Source organism: Dendrobium catenatum, unplaced genomic scaffold (genome assembly GCF_001605985.2).
Source record: "Dendrobium catenatum unplaced genomic scaffold, ASM160598v2 fragScaff_scaffold_745, whole genome shotgun sequence".
Classification (NCBI taxonomy): Eukaryota; Viridiplantae; Streptophyta; class Magnoliopsida; order Asparagales; family Orchidaceae; genus Dendrobium; species Dendrobium catenatum.
This window is the reverse complement of record NW_021319207.1, coordinates 328,569-353,761: the sequence shown is the minus strand read 5'-3', so window position 1 is coordinate 353,761 and position 25,193 is coordinate 328,569. Positions and strand designations below refer to the sequence as shown.

The 25,193-nt window shown below is 32.7% G+C and overlaps 2 protein-coding genes across 3 annotated transcripts; both read right to left on the bottom strand.

The window, feature by feature from the left end:
* Positions 1-3,049: 3,049 nt before the first annotated feature.
* Positions 3,050-8,274, bottom strand: LOC110094359 (60S acidic ribosomal protein P2B). Of its 2 annotated transcripts, XM_020819578.2 has the most exons (4): positions 8,127-8,262; positions 5,105-5,193; positions 3,639-3,871; positions 3,050-3,343 (listed from the first exon to the last, which is right to left on the bottom strand). In XM_020819578.2, the coding sequence occupies exons 2-4, from the start codon at positions 5,190-5,192 to the stop codon at positions 3,317-3,319; spliced, it is 348 nt and encodes a 115-aa protein (XP_020675237.1). In that variant the 5' UTR covers position 5,193; positions 8,127-8,262; the 3' UTR covers positions 3,050-3,316. The 2 variants fall into 2 exon arrangements, with proteins under 2 accessions (XP_020675237.1, XP_020675236.1); XM_020819577.2 differs by lacking the exon at positions 5,105-5,193 and having other exon boundaries at positions 8,127-8,274.
* Positions 8,275-14,490: 6,216 nt separating this feature from the next.
* Positions 14,491-21,343, bottom strand: LOC110094365 (probable aldo-keto reductase 2). Its single transcript, XM_020819585.1, has 5 exons — positions 21,029-21,343; positions 20,734-20,937; positions 17,425-17,597; positions 17,210-17,312; positions 14,491-15,183 (listed from the first exon to the last, which is right to left on the bottom strand). The coding sequence occupies exons 1-5, from the start codon at positions 21,248-21,250 to the stop codon at positions 14,845-14,847; spliced, it is 1,041 nt and encodes a 346-aa protein (XP_020675244.1). The 5' UTR covers positions 21,251-21,343; the 3' UTR covers positions 14,491-14,844.
* Positions 21,344-25,193: the final 3,850 nt, after the last annotated feature.

The window sequence follows — 25,193 nt, the reverse complement described above, 5'->3', positions numbered from 1 at the left end:
AACAAAGAAGAAAGAGAAATTTGAGGTAACTCTTACCACTAAGCTCATCCTCAATCGCTGTCAGACTATCAACCACCGCTGGACTTCCACTCAACTACCAATCATCTTATATCTTATACGATGGGTAAAAAAACCCTAATTATCTGATGTAATGATAAGATAAGCTAAGCTAGCCCTTTTTTGTGGCTACATCATAGCCTATTTTATGATGAAAAAGATAAAATAATAAGCAAAAAGAAGCTTAAAAAAAACCTTAAAAATCCAAAGGGTGAACGAACTAAAGCATGTTAGCGTTAGTGGATTAGTGAGTGTTTTGTTTTAGCTTTTTGTGACAAAGTAAACCTCTACAGTTGAAAGCAGGGGGAGGTACGCTGAATAAAAAAAAACAAAAGTGCTCCGCCATTAATAGAAGAATGAAAAAAGCATGTGGTACTTGAAGCCATTTATGGCGTCTTTCCATCACAAGGGAGAAGAAAAGGCATGCAAGTGAAAGTGCTTTTGAAATTAACCACGTTAGCATTAGACCACCATTTATACATGTATGAATTCGGTTCAGCCACCCCTACGCGTAATGAGAATGTAGATTGGTCATTTTTTCTCGAAATTCAAAATTTATTTGATATTTGCACAAATTTTATAGCCGGGTTTTCACAATTCGATTCAAATTTAACATGTCGTGCTGTGTTTTGTTCGAACATTCATAATAATAAATAGAGAATTTATCGTCTTAATATTGTAACATAGAAGGGATAATTTTGTACGTATAATTTTGAAAATGTGAAAAAACACAGCCTATGTTATTTGAAATTATTTCATGAACGCATGCTACAAGTTACAAATGATACGCTTCCCCAATTTTGATATAATATAATAATAGCAGGAGTAGTAGTATATTGCTTTCATGGTGGAAATTATAGAGGAGCTTTGATGCATTAAAGTTATATTCAAGAGATTGTTGGTGATATGTGGGTCATTCTCCTATAAAAAGGATGGGACAACAAAAGACCAAAAAGTTTAGCATAAGCATTGGTATCATAGGTTGGGCATGGAGATTAATGTAGGCAGTCGATGTATGTTAGTGATGGAGATTAATGTCAACAGCCGGTGTAGGTTTTGTTAGTTATAGTGTGAGTTGATGTTGTAGCATGTGTCAACCTTATGACTACAGACATCATGGTTAATGTCGATGACATGTTTCATAAAGAGCATCAATTTTTTTATGAATGACATGCATCAATCTTATTGGTAATGCCATGTGTCAACATTTACATGTCTCATCTATACTAGTGATGATGTGCATTGACATTAACGTTGATAGTGTGTCTTGTTAGATATAACAGGCATCGATGTTGGTTGACGATCACTCAATTTTAATTGAGTGATGACAGTTAGACAACTATGATTGGATGACAATAATCGAATAACATCGCTCACTAACAATCATCTTCAATGTTAATAATAAAGCAAAGCTATCTCAAATTGCATACCAAAGTCCATGCTTAACTCTCTTTTCATGTAACAAAACAAGAGCTATTTATAAATATGTAGGTAACTTAGTAATATCAAAAATAAAATGATCTTAAGCTCATTATTGTCATATTTTTTTAACATATTATTAAATCACATATTTGCATCAATATTCATACTTAATTGGATTAATTTTCTTATAACATGATAAAACATGCTTCATTGTGTAACAAAAATTTATCATCTTAATATTATACAAAAAAACTTGCATATTCAGATAAGATAAAGTAAGAGTAAACCATAGAACATATGAGGCTTCTTATGTGGAAAACACAAAAGGCAAAAACCCATAAGATTTGGCCAATTTCAAATAATTTTAATAATGTTAGCCATAAGTCATAAATATCATCTTTCGCTGCAATTTAAGAAAACATTGATATAATATAAGACATATGATCATTATAAAATTAGGAGTATTGAGGCATTTATTTGATCATTGTTCTTATAGGAGAAGAAGATACAACAACCAAGAAGGCTAGTATCAACTTTAGTAGAAACTGTGACAACAACACACATTGGCATGAAAAGGGATCATCAACTTTTGTGTTGACAACGGACATGAGCCTTATTGGGCATTTCCATTCGGACTCGACGACATGCATCAACATTATCGCCTGCAATGAGCACCAGCACTGTTGACAATAACATTCATCATCATCATCAATGTCAACATTGGACATCAAGTTTCCTGGCTAATGCAAGCATTAGTTTTATTGTTGATGACAAACTTCAATATTAATATTATTGGTTGTCATCAAGCAAGGTGTCAACAATGAGAGATTATTCTGTGCGGATTCCGATCACAGCTCTATATCCGAATACCAATCAGAATGAGCCACGTCAGCTAGCGTGCTTAGGCATCCGGACGGGATTCCACTTCCGCACAGAATAATTTTTCATCAACAACAAGCAACCTCACTAGCAATCACAAGCATCTACCTTATTGATGATGGAATGCGTTGAAATTGATGCCGACTATAGCCATCAACTTTGCCGCAAGCCTTTCCGCTCTCGACTGATGGTATTGTGTCAGAATAATTTGCCCTAGGCGCCCTCACTAACAACATGACTTCCAAAGTTCTCTCCAGCCGCCAGGACTATAAAATCTATCATATTATGGAGCCCATTGTCATCCACAAAGCACTTAATTGCTACGACCCTTTTATCTTCCAGGTCGCCATCTTCAATGCATGAAGGATACTGCTGCATTCACTAACTAATAAAAGTATAAAACCTAACGTATCATCGCTAGTTGTACAAACTCTACTGTTGGGTTCAAAAACATTGAAACAACGAATCGGACACTACAAAGTATGGAAGGGTATTGAACCTGCTACCCTCTGTCGCAAACAACATAGATTTTAACAACCATTAAGACAATGCATAATTCATTATAACACCTAAATGAAATTTGGGGGCAAATCAGAGAAAAAAAAGAAGCAAAATCAACTCTAAGAAAAACTAGAGTCTATTGTGCTTTTAGAACCTCAATCGAACAATTCAAAATTCAACCCCACCGATATAACGGTCAAATTCAAAATGGTTAATGAACTGAAAGACTTCTAGTGTCGGAATAAAAAGAGTATTGTTACACATAATTCAAGATCCCTCACAAGGATACAAATCTCATCCTCACTAATATGATATCCTACTTATAGAAAAAGGACAATTTCATGAAGCTTAATCATACTACAAAAGCAAAAAATAAACATCACCAAAACTGATTAAACAAAATGAAGAATAAAAACCAATAGCTCGAGAATGTTTTCCGTATTTCCTTCTCCACTAGTTAATCGAACAAGCTGAAGCCCATGTCCTGTGCAAAGAAAACAAAAAATTTGATGCAATTACCATTATTTTTAAAAAAAGAATTGTGGTATATTTCTTCAATCTTTAAATATTCCAAATAAAAAATTAGAAGCAGTTAATGTGATTACGTGAAACATGCTATGGTGCAGTAATAACAAATATTGTTGAGAAGAAAAAAAAAACTAGCAGTATTTACATCAAAAAAATATCAGAGTTCATTCGGTAAGCTCATCTCAAAATGAAATTAAGTAGTGATAGATATTGAAGGAAATAGAGAAAACTAAAAACATAAAGTCACTTACATCATCAGACTCTTCCTTCTCTTCCACTTTCTCTTCTTTTTTAGGCTCGGCAGCTGCAGCGGTAACAGCACCACCGCCACCGCTTCCAACAGGTGCAGCCACTGCAACAGCACCACCACCTGAAGGTACAGAAGCAAATTTCTCCCTTCCAGAAGCAATAAGTTCAGTTATGTCCTTGCCTTTAACTTCAGATAATAGGAATTCAATCCTCCCATCATCAGCATCAGCACCAACTGTTGGACAAGAAATAAAATTACTTCACCTAAAGATATGGGAATTCAATATTAAACCCAAAACAGCATTTATAACTATATTAATCATCATTCATTCCTAGGCAGGAATTAAATATTGGTAGCAGATTTAACAAAGGTCTCATGTGAAGGGAGTAGGTTATCTCTACAAATATGATCCCAATCTTTTTGGAGATCTAACCTAGCATAAGAGGGTTGTGAGAGAGATTTCTTGTGCCATTCAAAAATAGATCTGAAAATAAGATTTTACATTGCCGATCAATCAAAGCCCATGACAGATCTTTTTTAGCAACATTTACAACATTCATTTACTGAAAAGTTGGGTGAGCCATTCAAGTTAATTAAAAAAAAAATCACAAAGAAGAAAATCAGATTATAGAAAAATAGAATCATAGCTGAAAAAATAAAAATAAAAACACAAATAGTACTAGAGAAATTTTCCAAAAGTGTAGACAGTAAATGAATCTCCTCCATAATTCTGAAGGCAAATTTTCCTTTAGCGTTGTTCATCCAAAAGTAAGTGAGAGATTGGTGATTCAAAACTCTCTCTTTATCAGGAAATCATCAAAATATTCTTGCGACTCCAAATGATATTATGGAAATGAAGAAGAAAACATCCATAAGTTCTTGGAAGTCTTTCTAGATGAAATCAATCATCCAAATGGGGAAAAAACCCAAGTTATCAACAAGAGAAGAAATACCAATACGTTATAGTCTCCTATAAAAATTGGAAATAATGTGGCAACTAAAAAAAAATATGAAGCCAAATTTTAATTTTTCTCATAACACGTCACATATACTTGTTTAGGTGATGACTTCATTAAACAAAGAAATCTGGTTAGAAATTTTCGCATAAATAACCTAACCAAATACTCGTGTTTTAAACAGAACAATAGAGCTCCAAAATCCAATATATTACGGGATAATGAACACCCCATCAAACAAGAATACATGATAAGAATATAAATCATTCATTGAAAGAAGAAACATAAGTATGTGATGATTACAGCCAAAAAAGAAAAGATTGATGAGATAGTAAACGGCTAATGTCCATGAACACATAGCAGCTCAAAAAAACACTCATTGTCTCCACGAAGCAACTAGACCAATAGGAAGCTGGCTCAAAAATAATTCCATATCAAATTAGAAACAAATATCACGAGTAAATGTTTGTAATTTCATATATAGATATCTCAGTGGAACAAAAAAGTCAACCTGATTCTAGGATAATCTTTACATCATGAGCTGATGGATTACTGTTTCCACCAAGGACAGCAAGCAAATAAGCAGCAATGACCTTCATTCTGAAATAAAATATAATAAAATAAAAAGATCAGTTCCACTTTACTTGTAATGGCATGTTATACAAGCTGTTGATTCTATTTAAGGCAACCTTCATGTTGATTCTAGAAATGTTACTTCAACTCAACCTGAATTTCCTTTCTAAAATAGCATTTTCTCATATATTCTCTCTCTTTTCATCAGTTGTGGCATTTGCAAATTGCTTAGAACAAAATATTCAGCTTCAACATAAAAGGATGTAAGCTTATGATTGTCCTCTATGCAATCTATGTTCATAAACTCTTTGGTCACCCCCACAGTGCTTATAATGATAGCCATTGATTTAAAGATCATTTTTTAAATAACCCTAACATCCTTTTACCACACAAGTTCCCACAATTTTGCTCCAAATTAATTATCAAAGTTGTCAGTCATGTCATTAAAAAACCAATAAGACTCATTTGAAGGTTCTTTCAGTGATTTCTTTACTTTTTCATTAATTCCTTAGGCAAAAGTTTTGAATAAATAATATATCTTAACCTTGTCAAACCAAACTAATCATCCAATATCAACACAATTTTTCATTCTCTATCTTCTACCTCCTTTCAACTTTATTATATGACCTGAAGCTAGTTTGTTTCAATTTAAGTGTTTGGAAGTGAGTAAAAGTTTGAAACTGGCTTAAAAATTTTGAGTCCAGAGTTTGTTTGATAATTGGATAAAGGTAAGTTACAATTTTACCTGATTAAAATGAGCACGGAATTTCACTGTGACGGTTTGAAGATAACTTCATTTTTGCATTTTGAATAAATTAATAGTATAATCGTACAAAATTAAAAGAAGCTGGATAGAAACTCAATATAATCTAAACAAAAACTGAAACCGAGTTGCAAAGAAATGGGCGCATGCAAAACACATAATTTATTATAACTCATTTTAATGAAATTCACTTTTTTAAAATAGTTTCAAATACTTATGTCGAAACAAACTAAAACATACTAGCCCTTCAAAATTGATTAGTTTATTTGTCCACAATTACTATTTATAAAATGTTTCTTCTTTAATCATTTAACCACCTCTTAATTTTGATGTGTTATGGAAAAATATTTTATGAATTGAACTATTCAACAGTACCAACTCTCTAGATTTCAGTAGATATTACATATAAACGTAATGCTTTGCCAGCATGCATCATTATCATAAGTAACTCAATTTCACTTATTTAGGGCATGAACTATATGTTTGATTGTCATGTTCATTTTTTCTTTAATTAGAAAAACTCTTTTTTCAAAATCATTTGTTTTTTTTTTTCAAAATAACAAACTCATCTCTCTTGATGTCTTCATCATTACATAACAACAATTACTCTTAATACAAGTACCCTTTCTCTTTACTAAAACTTACCCTACTATATAAATAAAAAAGAGTTGTACCATTTATTTTGCTTTAAAACTTCTTTATAGGTCTTTCAAGTATTTGCATGTCATAGAATTCTCTTGTTTTTCTGTCATAATTTAAAGGCATGTTTCATTTCCTTCATAATTATTTGTAATTTCTTGACCCACCACCAAGTCCCTTACATAGTTACATATGATCTATTTCTAGACTTTATTAAAATATCTATGAAAACATTCTAAATACAAGTCATTTTATTGCAAATTAAGTTTGAATCAACTTCAAAGTATCAATTGGATAAAATTAATAAACTACATTTGAACATTAATAAGCCTTCACCGTTTCAATCCTAATAAAGTGTAATTATTTCCTTAAGTACGTGAAACAATGGATAAATAAATTTATTTATGATTGCAAAAAAACTTAGGCCAATAATATGCCACAAATCATGTTTGATTATTTGTGATTATTCCACCAATTATATTTGTTGAATATTAAATAGTGATTTGAGCATATTAGTGATATTCCTCTCACCATTGTATTATTTATTGATTAAAAAAATCATTTTAATAAACATGCCTACAGATTCTACCAATGATCAATATTATGTTTGGGAAATAGGCCATACTAGAAATTATGTTAATAAGAACTCCAAGAATATATTATTACTAAAAAGACCATTGATCTCAAAATAGAACACTAATTATGCCCTAGGATTATGGTCAAGATATTAGGAAGTTAGGAAATACACTGCTAATTGTACATCTAGGAACTTTCAATATTAAAATAGTTAAACTGCAATTATCTCAAAGATATAATGATTTTAAGGGTGATTGAAACCAACATTAAGCATTGATCTATTTGAAAAATCAAAGTTAAGAAAACAAAAATTTTGCATAGATGTGAATATTTATTGCTTTCAAAGCAAATTGCTAAAAAAAAAGTACATTGAGTTACAAAAATTATAGGGCATTCCTATTTCCCCAAAATCCCCTTATTCTGCTCCCTTAAGCTTCTCCTCCTCAAATAAATTAAAGAGCTGTTGCACTAGTCTTCAGAGAACACTTCTTCTTACATCAGATTAATTGCAAAAGGATCTACCTTGTTCTCCATGCATATCTGACTCTCATCATTCCCCTTTCTAGCAACCAAATATACATCTTAAAACCATCCTTGATTTAAATATTGAAAGCTTCAGAAAACTGATCACTACAACAAAGCTAATGAGACCCGGCTGAACGAGTACATGATTCCACTCACCATGAAACTGAAAAATACGACGTTGGCCAATAACATCTAGCGATAAGAATCTTGCAGCTAAAGATTCTGATAACTTTGATATCAATATAAAATGAAGATTTAACAAAATATCAAAGGCAGGTTACGTGAAGCCAAAACATAAAAGGTTAACCATGAGAGTAGAGCTGCCATTAGGGAGGACATTAAGACGCCAAAGAAAAAAATAAAAATGCTAAAAAACAATCCAAAATAAGGCACGGAACAATATCTGATAAGAATCAAAGAGGATGCAGAAGAAACGAAGAAAGAGGGGAATCATTACTTGGAGATCTGGAACCGAAAATATCCCGCCACCGAGGGAGGATACCGGAAGCCTTCTTAGGGTTTGAGGGATGGAAAAAGGCAGTTATATTGACAGCTCGAGGCCTCCCGATTTCCTTCGGGCGTGCATCCATCCACCGTCGGATATGGATCAAGCGGTATAAAGAACGATTGGCTATAGAACTGCATTCTACCGCACATGGTTCAAATTTCCTATTTGGATCCGAATCAAACTGCTCAGAGGTCCATCGTTTCAGAAAATAATAAATATAGCGAAATTTTTCTCAAAATTGAATAAATATGTCATATACATATATATATATATATTAAGGTATATTTTGAATCATATATCTCCATTTTTTATCTTAGACTATTTATTTAGTCTGTATATTGCAATAAAATTTGAGTCCATGTTTTGTGTTTTTTTTACATCTTGTTAAAATCTATTCTTGTTGCGTCCTGGAATATTCATGGTGATAGTTGTCTCGAGATTAGTGCCCGGTCAAGATAAATTTTTGATGATATATCAATTCTGAATCATGATTTAATAATTATTTAAATATCGATTAAATTTTTTAAACATGATTCAAATGATAATCAAAGATGATTAAAAAATTGCTCAAATATAGTTCAAAGATTATTTGACCAAAATATCATTTGAAAGGTATGGAATCCAAGTTTAACCTTTGGTCAAACCTAATTGACCTAGTCAAATTAGGCTGATCATATACACCTTTAAGGCATTCAATCATTATTCATGATCGATCATTGTTCAAACATGAATTATAAAATAGTATTATAAATTTGATACTATAGAGTGAAGGCAATCAATCACAACAACAATAATAAGAAACAGAGTAACAATCATAATGCAATAGAGCACATTTAACACAATAAACATAACAAAGTACAATTCAATTGTGAAATTCAAGGGTTATAACTCAAAATCCATTACACAAGAATGCAAAAGTGGGGTAAAGTAGACTACAACAACAACAACATCATCAAGCCTTTATCCCACTACGTGGGGTCGGCTACATGAATCATTTTTCTCTATTTTGTCATATTAAAAGTCAAATTCTCATTTAAATCTAATAAAGAAAGGTCATTCCTAATATTTTCTAACCAAGTCTTTTTTAGGTCTACCCCTACCTTTCTTAACATAAGTCAAATCTAATACATCTACTCTCATAACCGAGTCATCGGAAGGCCGCCGTTTATGTTACCAAACCATCTAAGGCGACTCTCTCTGTAAGAAAGGTAGGGGTAGACCTAAAAAAAAATAAAGTAGACTAATGAAAAAAAATAAATGTGTACTAAAAATTGACTATTCTATAATTAGGATGAGTAAAAGTGAAGTGACATCACTTGTCTCTCACATTATGTATTATAGGTATAATAACAAGGGATTGACCGTCTAGATCCTCTGATTCTTCCTACACGTCCTATCATATATTTTAAGTGAATGGTTGGGTTAGTAGCAATATTTCTTTCCTCATTCCTATCTTACTAGCTCTTCCCTACTCATAAAATGTTAGATTAAAGTTATCATAGCATACAATTTATGCACCAATCTTATTCGACTTCTCTCCAACCTTATATGGCGGTTCCTTAACTCCATAAAATGACTAAAAGTTGCTTCAACTCTTCATAAGTGGGCATGATCTAGCTTTTAGCTTATTGAACTCTTGATATCTCCCCTATTTTCTCCCAAAAAAGAAAATGCTCATTTTTCCTTACAATTATAATTGGGATATACTAAGTAAGAGTATATATATTAAGCTTGTAGAAGTCTTAATCAACAATTCTATACACTAACATATAATGAATAATTGCATATAAATACCAAGTTAAAATATATATCAATATAATTTTAATTGTCAACATCACTGATCAGATATTACTCACAAGACTTTATGAGATTGGTAAAAAAAAATCAAAAAGAGAAGAAAGAGAAGGAGATATAGAGGCAAAGATAGTGGATGCTATACAACAACAACAACAACAACATCAAACCTTTATCCCACTACGTGGGGTCGGCTACATGAATCCTTTTTCTCCATTGTGTCCTATTAAAAGTCAAATTCTCGTTTACATCTAATAAAGAAAGTTCATTCCTAATATTTTCTAACCAAGTCTTTTTAGGTCTACCCCTACCTTTCTTAACATAAGTCAAATCTAATACCTCTACTCTCCTAACCGGGTCATCGGAAGGCCGCCGTTTTATGTGACCAAACCATCTAAGGCGACTCTCTCTAATCTTATCTTCTACTGGAGCTACTCCAACCTTTTCACGTATGTGCTCATTTCGTATCCTATCTCTAAGGGTAAAGCCACACATCCATCTGAGCATCCTCATCTCTACCACACTTAACTTAGTATTATGCTTCTCTTTTAATGGCCAACATTCGGCACCATAAAGCATTGCAGGCCTCACTACCATCTTATAGAGTTTTCCATTAAGTTTGAGGGGTACATTTCTATCACATAACAAGCCTGATGCATTCCTCCATTTCAACCATCCAACTTGAATTCTGCTGATAATATCCCCATCTATTTCACCATCACAACAACAACATCAAACCTTTATCCCACTACCATCCAACTTGAACAATATATCCCCATCTATTGCAAAAATAATATTTCAATGATTTTATATTTTTCATGACCTCCCCTTTGACCCTAATTTTAAAAGTTTAGACCCAAAGTTTAGTATCATATAAAATACATTATGTCTTAAAGAGTTTTTATTACTTCTTTTTAGAGAGCATGTAACCTATTTTTACAAGAAAATATCATTAAATTATTTTTAGTCATTAAATTAAAAAAAAAAACAACCATTCTAAACTCAAAACATTATAGTCAATTTTATTTTTATGCTTCAAAGTTTCTCAATTCACAACAACCATAAAGTTAATAAGACAAATCCACTAGTTGGTGAATTTTCATAAATGTTCATGACAAGAATATTCAAATGAAGTCATGAAGAATATAAAAATTAAGGTAGATGCTTAGTTTTTGAGCCCCTTTAGTTTTCATTATACATCATTTGAGTTGGATTATGAATGATCCTAGAGTGATGAATATAAAAAAAAATTATTTAATTATTTTGCTTGTAATATTGTAAGTATTTATATTAAACAAACTAATAAAAACTACTTTCTCGCATCTATAGACTATCCAATTAGGCCTCATGCTACAATTAACAAAATTTTTGCGGCTCAATGGTTCATTGGTCAATTGTACTCTATTTGTACAATATGCTTAACTTTCAAGTAGCCATTGCATAGCTGTTGTACTTACCTGGACGGGGTCTTTACGGGTGATCATAGCTGTTGTAACTCGAAGTCAAATCAATCATCTTGAATTATGATGTGTGATGTAGATTATAATCTATGATAAGAAAATATTAAATTTAAATTAATTATACAATATAATTGAGAGCATACAAGATCATTCAAAAGTCATAATTCTTTGTAATTTCATTGGATTTTTTTTAAATTAAGTTGTTAACCATTGGATGAAGTTTCAGGGAAATTTTTAAGCTTATAGAAACCCCATCAAAGAATTTTGCAAAAGATATGCTTGGTATCAAAGAGAAAAGCTCCTAATAGTAAAAGTAATTGGAGATGGAATCAAAATGTGCAAGAAGAGATAAAAAATAAGAATATTTATTATAAAAATTGATTTATATGTAAAAATTCTAATAATTGGAAAAAATATAAAGATATCAATATGTGATGCAAGGATTTTAGCTTTTAATGATTTATATACTGGGCGAAAAATATATGTATAAGTTATCCAAACAAAGTGAAAAAAATAGTAAGGATTTGATTCAAGTGAAGTGTATTAAAAATGAAGATCACAAAGTACTTTTATTAGAAGAGAATACTCAACAAAAGTAGATGAGATATTTTTATAAACTCTTCAAAGAAAATTATGAGAATGTGATTGCCTTTAATTACTGACCTTAGCACCCTAAATGAAAATAAATATTTTTATTTTTATCTATGTATTAGTAAAACCAAAGTTAGAAATGTTTTTAAAAAATGAAGTGTGGAAAAGCTATTGGACCTGATGATTTTCCAACAGAGGTGTGTAAATGCTTAGAAGATGAAGGAATTTCTTGGCTTATTAAACTTTTTAATATTATTTTGAAGTCTAAAAAGATTTCAAATGAGCGGAGAATAAGTGTGTTGATTCTTATTTTTAAGAATAAAGATGATGTGCAAGATTGTGTGAATTATAGAAGAATTAATTTAATGTGGCATACTTTAAAACTATGGGAACTTTGCGGCGTGATATTAATGTTTCTAGAAATCAATTTGTATTCATGTCGGGTAGGTCTACAAAGGAAGTTATACATTTATTGAGAGGTTTGATGAAGAAGTATAGATGTAATAAGGAGGATCTACATATAATATTTATTGATTTAGAGAAAACATATGATAAAGTTCTAGGACAAATGTCATGGAGAGTTCTAGAAAAGAAAAGGGTTAATAATGCTTATATTCAATTCATTAAGGATATATATGTAAGAGTTGTTACTTGTGTTCGGACACAAGGTGGTTTGACCAAATATTTTCCTATTTCAGTTGGATTACATCAAGGATCAGCCTTAAGCCCATACCTTTTTTGCTTTAGTCATGGATGTTCTCACTAGACATTTGCAAGAGGTTATACCCTAGTATATGCTTTTTGCTATTGATATTCTTCTTGTTGATAAGACTAGAGAGGGAGTTGAAGGTAAACTTAAATTATGGAGGTCAACCTTAGAGTCTAAAGGCTTTCGTTTGAGTATATCTAAAATTGAATATATTGAGTATAATTTTAGTAATAATAGTTTTAGTGAGGGGATTGTGACTTTTGGTGATCAAGTCATTAATAAGAATATGCGTTTTAAATATATTGGATCTATTATTCAGAGTGATGGTGAAATAGATGGGGATATTATTAGTATAATTCAAGTTGGATGGTTGAAGTGGAGGAAAGCATCGGGCTTGTTGTGTGATAGAAAAGTCTCCCTCAAACTTAAGGAAAAATTCTATAAGATATTGGTTAGACCTGCAATGTTTTGTGGTACTGAATGTTGGTCATTAAAAGAGAAGCATAATATTACGTTAAGTGTTGCAGAGATGAGGATTCTTAGGTGGATGAGTGGCTTTACTCTTAGAGACAGGATACGAAATGAGCATATAAGTGAAAAGTTTGGAGTAGCTCCAGTGGAAGATAAGATTAGAGAGAGTTGCCTTGGATGATTTTGTCACATAAAACGACAGCCTTCTGATAACCCCATTAGAAAAGTAGATGTATTAGATTTGACTTCTGTTAAGAAAGATAGAGGTAACTAAAAAAAAAACTATTACAAAATATTAGAAATGGCCTTTCTTTATTAGATTTAAATGAGAATTTTTAACTTTTAACAATGGCACAATAGAGAAAAATGATTCATGTAACTGACCCCACATAGATAAAGGTTTGTTGTTGTTGTTGTTGTTGTATAGAAACCTCACCAAAGGTTCCTTGAAGGCTAATGTATTATATATACTTACAAGGAAACTTTGAAGTGAAAAATTAATTTTGTGCTCAAATCATTAACACTTGGTGCTTATTCTCCTTTAACCTCAATAGTGTTTGTAGTTTATATTTACATGTTTAGTTTTGATATTTTTATTTTAAAGATTGTATTTTTCATTTGCGGTGTGATTTCTTTTGAGTCCCCAAAAGTTCAAGAGAGCTTTAGATTATGAGTTCTCTCTTTGTTGTGTGCAGAGGAGTTGTATAAGCCAGACAAGTACTGCTATCCCAAAATTTAAGTACTTCGTATTAGCTTAGCAAGCACTGTTATCTCAATATTAGCCTGATAAGACTAATGCTACTACAGATGCTTTAAGTAGAAAATTCATTAGAGGATCAAGTTAGATGGTTACCTTAGTCATAGACGAGAATATAACATAAGACTCATTATGTTAATTATATTGCTCATATTAAGAGCAAGAAAATATATTATGATTTGAAGTTATTAGCTCAGCCGTACATAAGGAACCGTAATATCAACAATTTAAGAAATTTATTGCTAGCAAATTAAAAAGAAAGTATCAATTCATTCAATGTTATATTGATAACAGCCCTAAAACTTAGGCTTCGTTGGTTTCTTCCTTTCTTTTTTTAAAAAATAGTTTTTTCGTTAAGGGACAAAATTTTTTAACAGAGAAACAAATATCAAAAAGCTTATCAAAACAATAGAAAAATAAAGTTTCCTAAAAAAACATTTCTATAAAAGCATCCCATTAATTTCACAGTTTCTAAACAAAAAAAGGTAAAAAAATGCCGAAACAAACGAGGCCTTAAACACTCCAGAACCATTATTTCATAAGAACGGATATATTATAGATTATAGTTGAATACAGTGATTTCTTTAGTTTTTTGGATATTTGAGCCATTAAGGCAAACTCACACACACAAGTTTCGAACTCAAGACCTCTTAGTTAGTAGTCAAAACCCCCAACCAACAGATCAAGATGAGCCATATGTGATTTCCTTCCTTTTAAGCTCAATAAAGTTGTCATACATTAGCAACATATAACACTCAACACAGCACACTAATCACCACAAACATAAAATACCAGCAAGCATTTCTTAAACTGAAGTACAGTATGCAGAAAATAGAACTTGTAACCTGCTTCTGCATCCCATAGGCACAAGCAATATAGAATCATTCATTCTCCTTTCCATGAAGAAAGAGGTGGGGTTTCAGAATCCACCCAACTGGGAGCTCCGGCGATCTTCCGGTCACCCTTCACGACATCTTCTGAAGCATAGGATTCGAGCTCAGCCAATTCTTCAGGGCTAAGCTTTACAGATAGTGCTCCAATGTTCTGGTTGAAGTTTTCAATCTTGGTTGTGCCAGGTATGGGGCAGACATCATTTCCCTGATGATGAACCCAAGCCAGGGCAAGCTGAGATGGAGTACATCCCTTCCTTGATGCCATTGAATTCACACGTTCAAATATCCCGGCATTTTGCTCCACATTCCCACTTTGAAACCTAGGCATTTTCTGCAACACAATTAGACTATCAGGATCCCTAACAGGCATTACCACAAACATGTACGACAGAGTAGTTTAACGTTAGCATCAAGTAGGGGTGCAAACAAGTCGATTCGAGTCGAGTTTAGGCCCTTAAGGAGCTCGAACTCGAGTTTGTCTCACTGTAAACGAGTTCGAGCCGGCTCGTGAGCCATGGGCGGGATTTTTAAAATGTACGATGAATTTTTAAAACTTAATCAAAATTTAGAAAAAAAAAATGAAATGTTTAACATTTAAATAATACTTAGGTGATTTTTATTAATTTTTTTAATATTTAAATTTAATACATAAAATAAAATTATTTTAAAAATATTAATATTTATTCGAGCCGACTCGAGAGCTCACAAGCCGAGCTGGCTCAAGCTCGAACTCGAGCTCGACTCAACTCGTGAGCTCGATAAGCTCGGCTCGCGAGCCCACAAATGAGCCGGCTCGGCTCACTTACACCCCTAGCATCAAGATATGTCTATGCAAATTGCAGTGCCAACCTACAATAGAGGTGATCATGATGATCTACCAATAAAGGTTTTGGCTGATTTATCAGATGCACAAAGATTATGAGAAACCATGATGGAGCTCAAATTCAATATCAGACCTAGTTACAATTGATGAAGCATCCATTACATGCTAATTGTAATTCTAAACCATCACTTACAACCCACCAATCACTTCATTTTATCATACTACCTCCAACCAAGATATCAACTTATTTAATTGACTTAAAGAGTTCAAGTTTGAGGATATAAAAGATTAAAATATCAAAGGCTTTTTAAGGAGAGCTTAAGGTTTCATTTGGGATAACTTTTTACTGCTTCTAAAGCAACTGCTTAGTGTAAAAATTTATAGTTCAAAAAATTTTTGTACTAAAAAACTACTTAAAAAAGCTATCCCAAATGAAGATTAAGGCTTCGTTTGGGACGGCTTTTTTATTGCTTTCTAAAACGGAGTTTTAGTACAAAAATAAAAAATTTTGTACTAAAACTCTGTTTTGGAAAGCAGTAAAAAAGCCGTCCCAAACGAAGCCTAAATTTTGTTATTTTAACTTGATGAGAGATTCCTAATCTTTGGTGGAAATTGAACGATTTCCAGATGTAATGGATGATTGTTTCCCCGTTGGATGAGTGATGATTTCTCAAAATAATAGATGAGCTAATTTCGATAGCTTTGTTTGACTCCTTGCATATCTCATGTAACATTCCATATCAATATGCACCCTCTTTCAATCTCTTCCTATTCTACTTTCACTTTTCAGGCTGCACTAACAACGGAATAGAACATTCCTAACAATGCATAGGAAAACAAAGAATTTTCTATCAGCATAAGAACTACTGCACATACCATCAGTTTAAAATTAACAGGAAATTTGTTTATACGTTACTTTACTAGTTTGTTGGATTTATCACATAAGCTGGCAGTTTCAAGTTCACTGTCGTTATCCTGGATCTTTGTGAATTGCAAAGTCAGAATTCTAACGGGCTGTTTAGTAGCATCCCAGATTTGATTTAAGTAGGATTTTGTAAATCCTCTAAATCCGAATTTCCGAAATCTTGAGAGTCTTAAATCCTGAAAAATTGTTTAGTAACATTCATGAAAAATCTTTGTCTAGGAAAGCAAAGTGAACTATGTCAACGACGGAATAGAAACAAAAGTGGTTCAAGAAAGAATGTCAAAGAAAGGTTCCCTTGGGCGATAGCCAGGAGCGCATACATGGATCCAAGTTCTTGTACGTTCTGTTAGGCGCTATGGATTAAAGGATTTACCGAGAGGATTCTTCCTCTAGCACCATGGATTTCGTAAATCCGGCAAAATACAGTATTTCGGAAATCCGGGATTTAGAGCGAATGAGCGGAATTTTTCGTCTACGGCGGGTTTCGTTTGTCGTGAGATTTGGTTTTGCATTTTAGGCCGTTTGTTTGGATTTCACTCAAATCCGCCTCAAATCCAACCTAAATCCTGCTACCAAACAGCCCTTAAAGTTTCCAAAACGGTGGCGTACCTTGCGAGCATCTTGCTCTGATAGTCCTTCAACCATCTTTGGCCCATAAGACAAGAAACCTCTTCCAAGTGGACTATATGCAACAATTCCAATTCCAAGTTCTCTGAAACGATACAAAGTCCCTATGGTTATGTAAGAAAAGCAGCTAAAACAGAAACAATCGACTTTTCCAGGCCAAGAAATCAATAGGCAATATCCAAAGAAGAAGAGCACACCTGCAAGTAGGAATTATCTCTTTCTCAGAATCTCTAGTCCATAAAGACCATTCCAACTGGATAGCAGTAATAGGGTGAACTGCATGAGCTCTCCTTATAGTTGACGCTGAAGCTTCAGATAATCCGATGTATTTTATCTTTCCTTCTTCAACCAGTTTCTTAAGTTCTCCCATCTGAGGAAAATGAAAATGATGAATAAAGTTGTTTCAGCCAATAAAATATATTATTAGCAAAATCATGGTCGCACGGGCAGATAGCATATCAGTTGCATATTGATACACTGCTCCTACGCCAATGCTTGCAATCATCCAGCGAAATTACACGCACACAGAAAGAGAGAACCCAGCTGCTTGCAGCAAACTGAACACAAAGGTCATGTTTTTAAATTAATATTTTGCAATAATTATTTCGAAATGCTAAATAACAAATGAATAGAATCATAAATATCAAAGTTCTAAGTATAGTTTCAATGAATTCTAATAATAGTTATATTTATATATACTTTTTTCAATTGGCATAAAATTGATCTGTTAGATAAACATAATCAAATTTATATGTTTTAACTAAGGAATAAGTTAACATTCTGATTATCGCGATATGTGATTGAACAAGGCCTGCATTAGATATTGGGCAAGATGAGGAGTAAACACCACAATGACATGTACAAATCTTGAAGCAACTCAAAAGGATGGAATCAACGGCTAATATATGTAATAACCCATAAAAACAACAAAACCATTGTTGGATCGAATTGGCTCATTGAACTGGTCTAGTGCTTTCTCAAAGACTTATTGATGTGGTGAGCAAGTCTCCTTTCGATCCTGAATGAGAATTATTTCACGGATGGAGAGCGCACATGAGAAAGGGGAAAGTATATGTGAGTGAAAAATATAAATGGGGGAGTTGTTTAGAGGGCATGTGGGAGATCGATAGAGTCTTCCTCTTCCTCTTTCTTCGCATATTTCTCCACAATCATTGCCAATGCCAATCATTGATGACAACACTACTCTCAATCTTAATGATGGAAGGAAATGTGAATGAAAGAGACAAACGGGGGAGCTTCTTTGATGGAGTGTGGGAGTTCGAGAGAGTACTCTCATGTCAAAGTAGCAAGGATGGAGAGACTATGAGGAAATTATCAATGTTGTTGGTTTATTCCTCTTCCTCTTCTTCTCATATTTCTTCATTATCATTGCCAAATCTGATCATTGATGACAACACTACTATCAATCTTAATGATGGGGAGAAATCATTTCATTTAACTTCTCCCATCTTTTAACTTCATATTCACCAAGATTACATGTTAAACTAGATATCCTAAATTTAATTGATGGGAACTTCGATAAAATATATATATATGATTCTTACATGTGAAAGTGTTGTCATTCACAAGTTTTTATAATTAGTTCTATTAAATTCATAAGAAATTATATGAAATCAAATGCATGCCTAAATTTTATGATTTCAATTTTAAGTTATGGGTTGACATGTTTAGAATTGATTCAGGTCACAATAGATTGGTTAACATAGATTAGATGAATGTTTGATATAGCCTTGCTATTTCAATTAAGAATTTTTTATTAAATGATCAAATTGAGAACAACTGAGTTTTGGGTTTATGGAATTGATATGTAATATTGGATTTGAGACCCTTAATCAGTTGATGATTTCATAGTTTCATAGCATTTGTATGAAAATTTGTTTTTAATACGTCTTAGATATTCATAAATAATTATTTTAGGATTAATTACAATATATTAATAAGGGTTAATCTTTAGAAACCGTTAATTATAATTGCAGCCTTCATTGTTGCCGGTTGGTTTGCTTTCATTTTACAATGTATTGAGAGTAATAGCTCCAATGCATGATCGATATATCATGCCTCTTATGGTTCAAATTTAGTCAATTTTACTTGTTAAGATATAAACACTCTTCTTTATTATGGCATTTTTTTTTTACACTTATCATGGACTTCATTTGTTTGTAAATATTTTGTGAAATAATTTATACTTTTTTTCATTCCTAGTATTTCATTTATTCATACTAATATAATGTGATGCTTAGTTTTTTCTGTTAATTCTTACATAAGTTCATGTGAAGTTTAGGCGGATTGATTTGAGCATTGCTTTGATTTATGTAAGAAAAAACTCGTTGATGCAAATCTTTTGCTCTGTTGACATGTGTTGGAAGACAGGTTCAAGTTTTGGGTTTGAATCTTGAAGTATCAACCTACTTTAAAACTTACAAATAGTGGGACTCATATCCCAAAATTGAGCACTAAATTGTTGCTGTATTAATGTAAGATTATTCTAGATTTTATCATATGTGGAGCAACATATTTGTTGATGTAGTTTGTCTAGTCTATGTATAAACTCATAATTAATATGTTTTCCTTTTTGGATTTTCATATATGTTCTACATAATAATGGGAATCATCATTGACATCAAAGAGGCGAGGGGAAAAGCAACTGACATACACTCAGTAATATGCAGATTGACTGAAATTTTTTTTAACTTTCCAAAGCCGAAATGAACTCCACAAATCTCCATTTTGTGAGCCATTTCAAAAAATGATTACTCTCAATGAGAAGAATAATTACATATAAAAATGATGGTATATTAATGTCATTATGGTTTTCTAACAATCATAAATTTAAACAAAAAAATCTTTGTGAAATAGTCTCCATAAATATGATCGTTGAATTTTTTCATTTTTCATCTTTTTTGGGCCCGTGGTGTGGATATTTTCTAGATGATATATTCAAATTAATGATCAAAGATATCACTAACAGTAACAGGCTCTACTGCCAAATACCATTGCTGGCTCCCTAAGTTCTCCCTAAGTTCGCCCCAATATGATAAGAAAGTCAAGTAAGCACAAAGGTAGAATCATCCTTTGCATTGTTTGTTGACGTTGCCCTTCTTGATAACAGAGGGGGAGAGAGAGCGTAAGAAGAACTGAAATCTCTATTGGTTAATGGCTTGAGAGTTGCCTATTATTACAGCCTTTATGTCCATATAAAGACACAAATGAAGGTACTAAGCAAGAGGCTATACAAGAATTGTCTAAGGAAAGAACACCTATAACTAAATAGAAAATACACAAAACAGAAATAAGTTGGATCACATAAACTCTAACAATTTGTGATGAGGATCAGTTTCATACAACAACATATATTAAAAGCTGTTATATTTTTAGAAGGAAAAAAAAAATTCTATGATCACAGAGCACAGCAGCTTTCAAATAGTCAAAAAGGACTGCCCCATGGAAATCACAAGAAATTAAGGTGCGTAGAATGGAAAACTCACCGTGACCTCGATTGGAACGCGAGTGTCAATACGATGTTGATAATACAGATCGATGCAGTCAACACCAAGCCTCTTTAAGCTCCCCTCGCAGGCCGCCCTTACATAAGCGGGTTCCCCGCGTACCTCCCTAATCCCATTCCCTCCATCCCTTATGCCAAACTTTGTCGCTAATTCAACTTTCTCCCGCCACCCTTCTCTTAAAGCCTGCAGGTCGAACACTTGATATGCAACCGCGAAGCAGGCAAATCCCGCAAACAGGGGAAGCAGAAGAAAGCAGAAGAACGAAAGGGAGTACCTTTCCAATAAGGGTTTCGTTGGTGAAGGGACCGTAGATGTCGGAGGTGTCGAGAAAAGTGACGCCAGAGCGAACGGCATGGTGAACGAGGTCGATCATGTCGGGCTCGGGCTTCGGCGGGCCGTAAAAGGCAGACATTCCCATGCAGCCGAGGCCTTGAGCGGAGACTTCGAGCCCTTGTGACCCTAGCTTTATGCGGCCGATCACCGTCTCTCCGGCCATGGGTGTCGCCGCCGCCGCTGCTCCGGTTAGTAATTTGTCTGAAGTAACAGGAGACTATTAGGGGCTCGGAAGCTACGCTGATTCAGCTTGAGCATGGAGTTGTTTAAGTAGGCGAGGAAGGAATGGACCCATGCGCTAGTAACGGAAGCACTTGCGTCATCCAATATATCATCGCAGCTTTAAATGGTACGAAAAAAAAAATCACCTATCTCGCCTATATATATAATAATAATTATTATTAGTAGTATATATAATTTTATACAATTGAAAGATAATTTAAAAAAACATAGAATAATATAATATTAGTTATTAATAGTGCATTACTTAGAGGAGTTGTTAGGCCCATGATTCAGTCCATCAAACATCATTATAAGATGGTAAATATTATAAAAACTATTTATTTGATTTAATTGCTATTTAGTTTTTTTCTTAGATGAACTATTATATAAGTTAAATTTTATTTTATTATGAAAAATAAATTAGGTGTTATTTGGTTTGATCATTTATATTGGTTGATAAATAACATATTGACAAGCCTTATATTATTTAGATTCTCTTTAAATTAACCATCTCAACAAATATGTTGGATCCTTTCAGGCATGATGGACATAATGAGATTTATTCAAAAAACAAACTAACATGAAATGATGTGAAAAGTACCGGCATAGGATTTCTTTTATCATGGGCCACATAGACTTTACATTTAGTAAGATTAGGCCTAAACCAATTGAATTAAGGCCAGTTTAAGTCAGAATCAATTTGAGCCTATCATCTATATTGTGTGCTGACACAACCATATATGATAGAGAAGTAGGTGGTCATAATGTGTTTGCCACAACCATAATCATATATCTCAAGTAGGTTAGGGGCAGGGCAACCGGTCTAAGAAGACCATCTTTGTGAGAGTAGCACTGTCACGTTCAAATAAAACAAACATTCACTAACTGCAATGATCCTACGTTGAAATTTAATTTGTCGCTTCTATTGAGCTCATGATATCAAATTTTATAACATGAAATTTCAAATCACAAATTAGGTATATTAATTACAAATATTACGGCCAAACTACTATTTTCAACCAACATGTCTACATAAAGTCCTGATAAGTCAACCAAGTAAGTCTAGAGGTGGATCATCCAACCATGTCTTTTCTTGAACAAAGATGTGATATGCACCACTTATTGTTGATAATTATAATATTTCAATGCATTCTGAAAGAAGACCACAATGTCATCAATATATGCATTTCAGTTCAACTCATTTGAAGCTTTCTAGACATAAACACTAAAGCATTCTAAAGCTTTGAAAGTTTCTTAGATCCTCAATAATTTCTTATGGAAGACTTTGGGGTGAAGCTCATGTTGTTTCTCCTCTACATCAAAGTCATGTCTCTTGTACCTCAAAGAAGATTATCGAGGACACCTTAGATCCCTTATTGACTTCCTTGTATCCCCACTATGGTCTCCCAATTATAATTTTTGACCACCATCACACGCCTATGATGTTTTGATCACTATTGCATGACTAGAGCCTTTCAATAATGATTGCTCAACTACATTCATCCAACCAACATCGCCCAACTATGATCATCTAATCGTCATTGCCCAACTATGACCATTTGATCACCATTAACCGATTATGGCCCCATTGACCATGTACCCCAACTACAACTTACCACGATCCTTTGACTACGATCATTTGACCATTGTCGTCAAACTACAATCCTTCAACCAAATTTGCCTCACTATAATCCACTAATTATCACTCCTAAACTATGGAATCTAGATCATCATTGCTCGATTATCATCCTCCAATCATCATCACTTAACTATGACACTTTGATCATCATTGCATGACTATTATCTTTCAATCATCATCAACTAACTCTTGTCCTCCAACCATCTTTGTTTGATTATGGTTATCCAATCCCCATCACCTGATTATGATTCTTAGCACCATCCTCTGACTACAATCCTCTGATCATCCTCTAACTATGGTCTTCCAAACATCATTGCTAATTATGGTGCTTCATTACTAACTATGCTGCTTCAACCACTGTAGTCTCCTCATCATCATTTCCTTACAACCCTCTGCCACTATCACTAGACTACAATGATATAACCACCATCACTTGACAACGGTCCTCTGATCATCTTTACCTGACTAAGATCTTTTGACCACCATCATCCAACTACAATCATCCAACCATCTTCGCAGTACTACATTCTTCTAATCACTATTGCATGACTACGATTCTCCGACCATCATCCTCTGACTATAGTCCTTCAACCATCTTCCTCCACCAACATCCAACTATGGTTCTTCATAGATTCCAACTCCAACTTGTATTTGTTTATATAAATGCCAAAATTTATATTGGTCTTTTTGCCCTCTTGTCTTCCCTCCTCAAAGGAGAACATCCAAAAATATAACAAATGATATCTTTAAGATAACTCAAGTTATGTCACATGGTTCTTCTAACTTTCACCATAAAATTAGCCTTTATAATTTATGTCTAATATATTGTAGCAACATATTCCCCATTTATAATGAAAGACATCATTTATAAACTGATGATAGACATTTAATCGAATCATTTCAATTGGAGTCAACCCTATGATTTTTATGTTTTTTCAAGTTTTTCATGTAAAAACTTTAGCAACTTTTATGATTCTCTTTGAAATACATGTGTATTGGATTAATATAATATCAATACTAAGACATTAAACTCACTATCATCATGAAAATTCTGGCACCTCATTCATCTTTAGATTCCAATTCCACAATTTTAATAAATTTTGAAGTTAAATGAGTTGCCAAAATCAACTAGTGCAACATATTTAGACTAATAGAGATTCTTTGCAAACATAAAAGGTGGCCAAACTACTTCAACTATAAATTTGAGAAATTAATTTCTTGAATATAAATATAAGCATATATATTGTCTACCTGTAATATCTTAATTAATTTTAACTTGGCAATATTTTTAAATAATCTAAGTGTGAATGATTTTTCAACTTATTATTTTTCCTATATTACGAGCACAATTAAAAATACAAACTAAAATGCATTTAATATACTTTGCAAAATCTTGGACTAATTAACCTCAACTATTCATGATCCTCAATTTCTTTATTCTATGATCCCAAGCTGCTCAAAACTATAATGTCTAATAAAAACAAAAGCTTTAGCCCATTGTAGATACAATACTATCAAATTAGAATTATCATAAGTAATATAACTCTTTATTCATCTATATAAATATAATCATCACTATATGAGCTAGATTCCATAGCTTCCTGATTTTTATTGTAATCATTAACTTCAAATTCCTCAATTTCTTCATCTTAAGGCTCAAATTTTATCATTTCTTCTTCAATTTCATTAATTTCATGATATTTTGATTATTAAGATCAATATATTTTGAGAGGTTAGTTCCCATGACAACCCAATCATATAATGATAGCTACAAGTTACTTTTAATTCCCATAAACCTCGCATCACTACAGGTAAATCATCTATTACCGAAAAATCTATCAGAAAATTTGTCAAAAATATTTCATCATAATCCATCAAAAATCCGCTAAAATGCAGCTAGAAAATAGTCCATCGAAAAAATCTGCCGGTTGGGTGTTTTTCTTGCCTTATCAATATTTCAAACATATGTATTTAAACATCTAATTGTAGCGACTTACATAAAATTCATGTTAATATAAACTTCAAAGAGTTCTTACAACATAAATACATTGTAATAATATATGAATTTTAGTGATTGATATAATAAAAAATATATCATAAGTCCTTTGTATTGAGTGGATTTCATGTCCTAAAAATGAATCTAAAAATAATATATAAAAACTTACAGTAAATAATATAATTCAATAGGACTTATATATTATTATATTGAAATAAGTATAAAAATTAAATATAAAATATATGTTGA

Excerpts from the sequence above, each read along its gene's own strand:
- LOC110094359 (XM_020819577.2), bottom strand. The coding sequence starts at position 8,259 with ATGGATGCACGCCCGAAGGAAATCGGGAGGCCTCGAGCTGTCAATATA. Across the intron at positions 3,872-8,126 it reads TTTCGGTTCCAGATCTCCAA|TTGGTGCTGATGCTGATGAT; the intron begins GTAATGATTCCC and ends CTTGTCCAACAG. Across the intron at positions 3,344-3,638 it reads AGAAGGAAGAGTCTGATGAT|GACATGGGCTTCAGCTTGTT; the intron begins GTAAGTGACTTT and ends TTCTTTGCACAG.
- LOC110094365 (XM_020819585.1), bottom strand. The coding sequence starts at position 21,250 with ATGGCCGGAGAGACGGTGATCGGCCGCATAAAGCTAGGGTCACAAGGG. Across the intron at positions 17,313-17,424 it reads GAGATAATTCCTACTTGCAG|AGAACTTGGAATTGGAATTG; the intron begins GTGTGCTCTTCT and ends GTATCGTTTCAG. Across the intron at positions 15,184-17,209 it reads CAGAGCAAGATGCTCGCAAG|AAAATGCCTAGGTTTCAAAG; the intron begins GTACGCCACCGT and ends ATTGTGTTGCAG.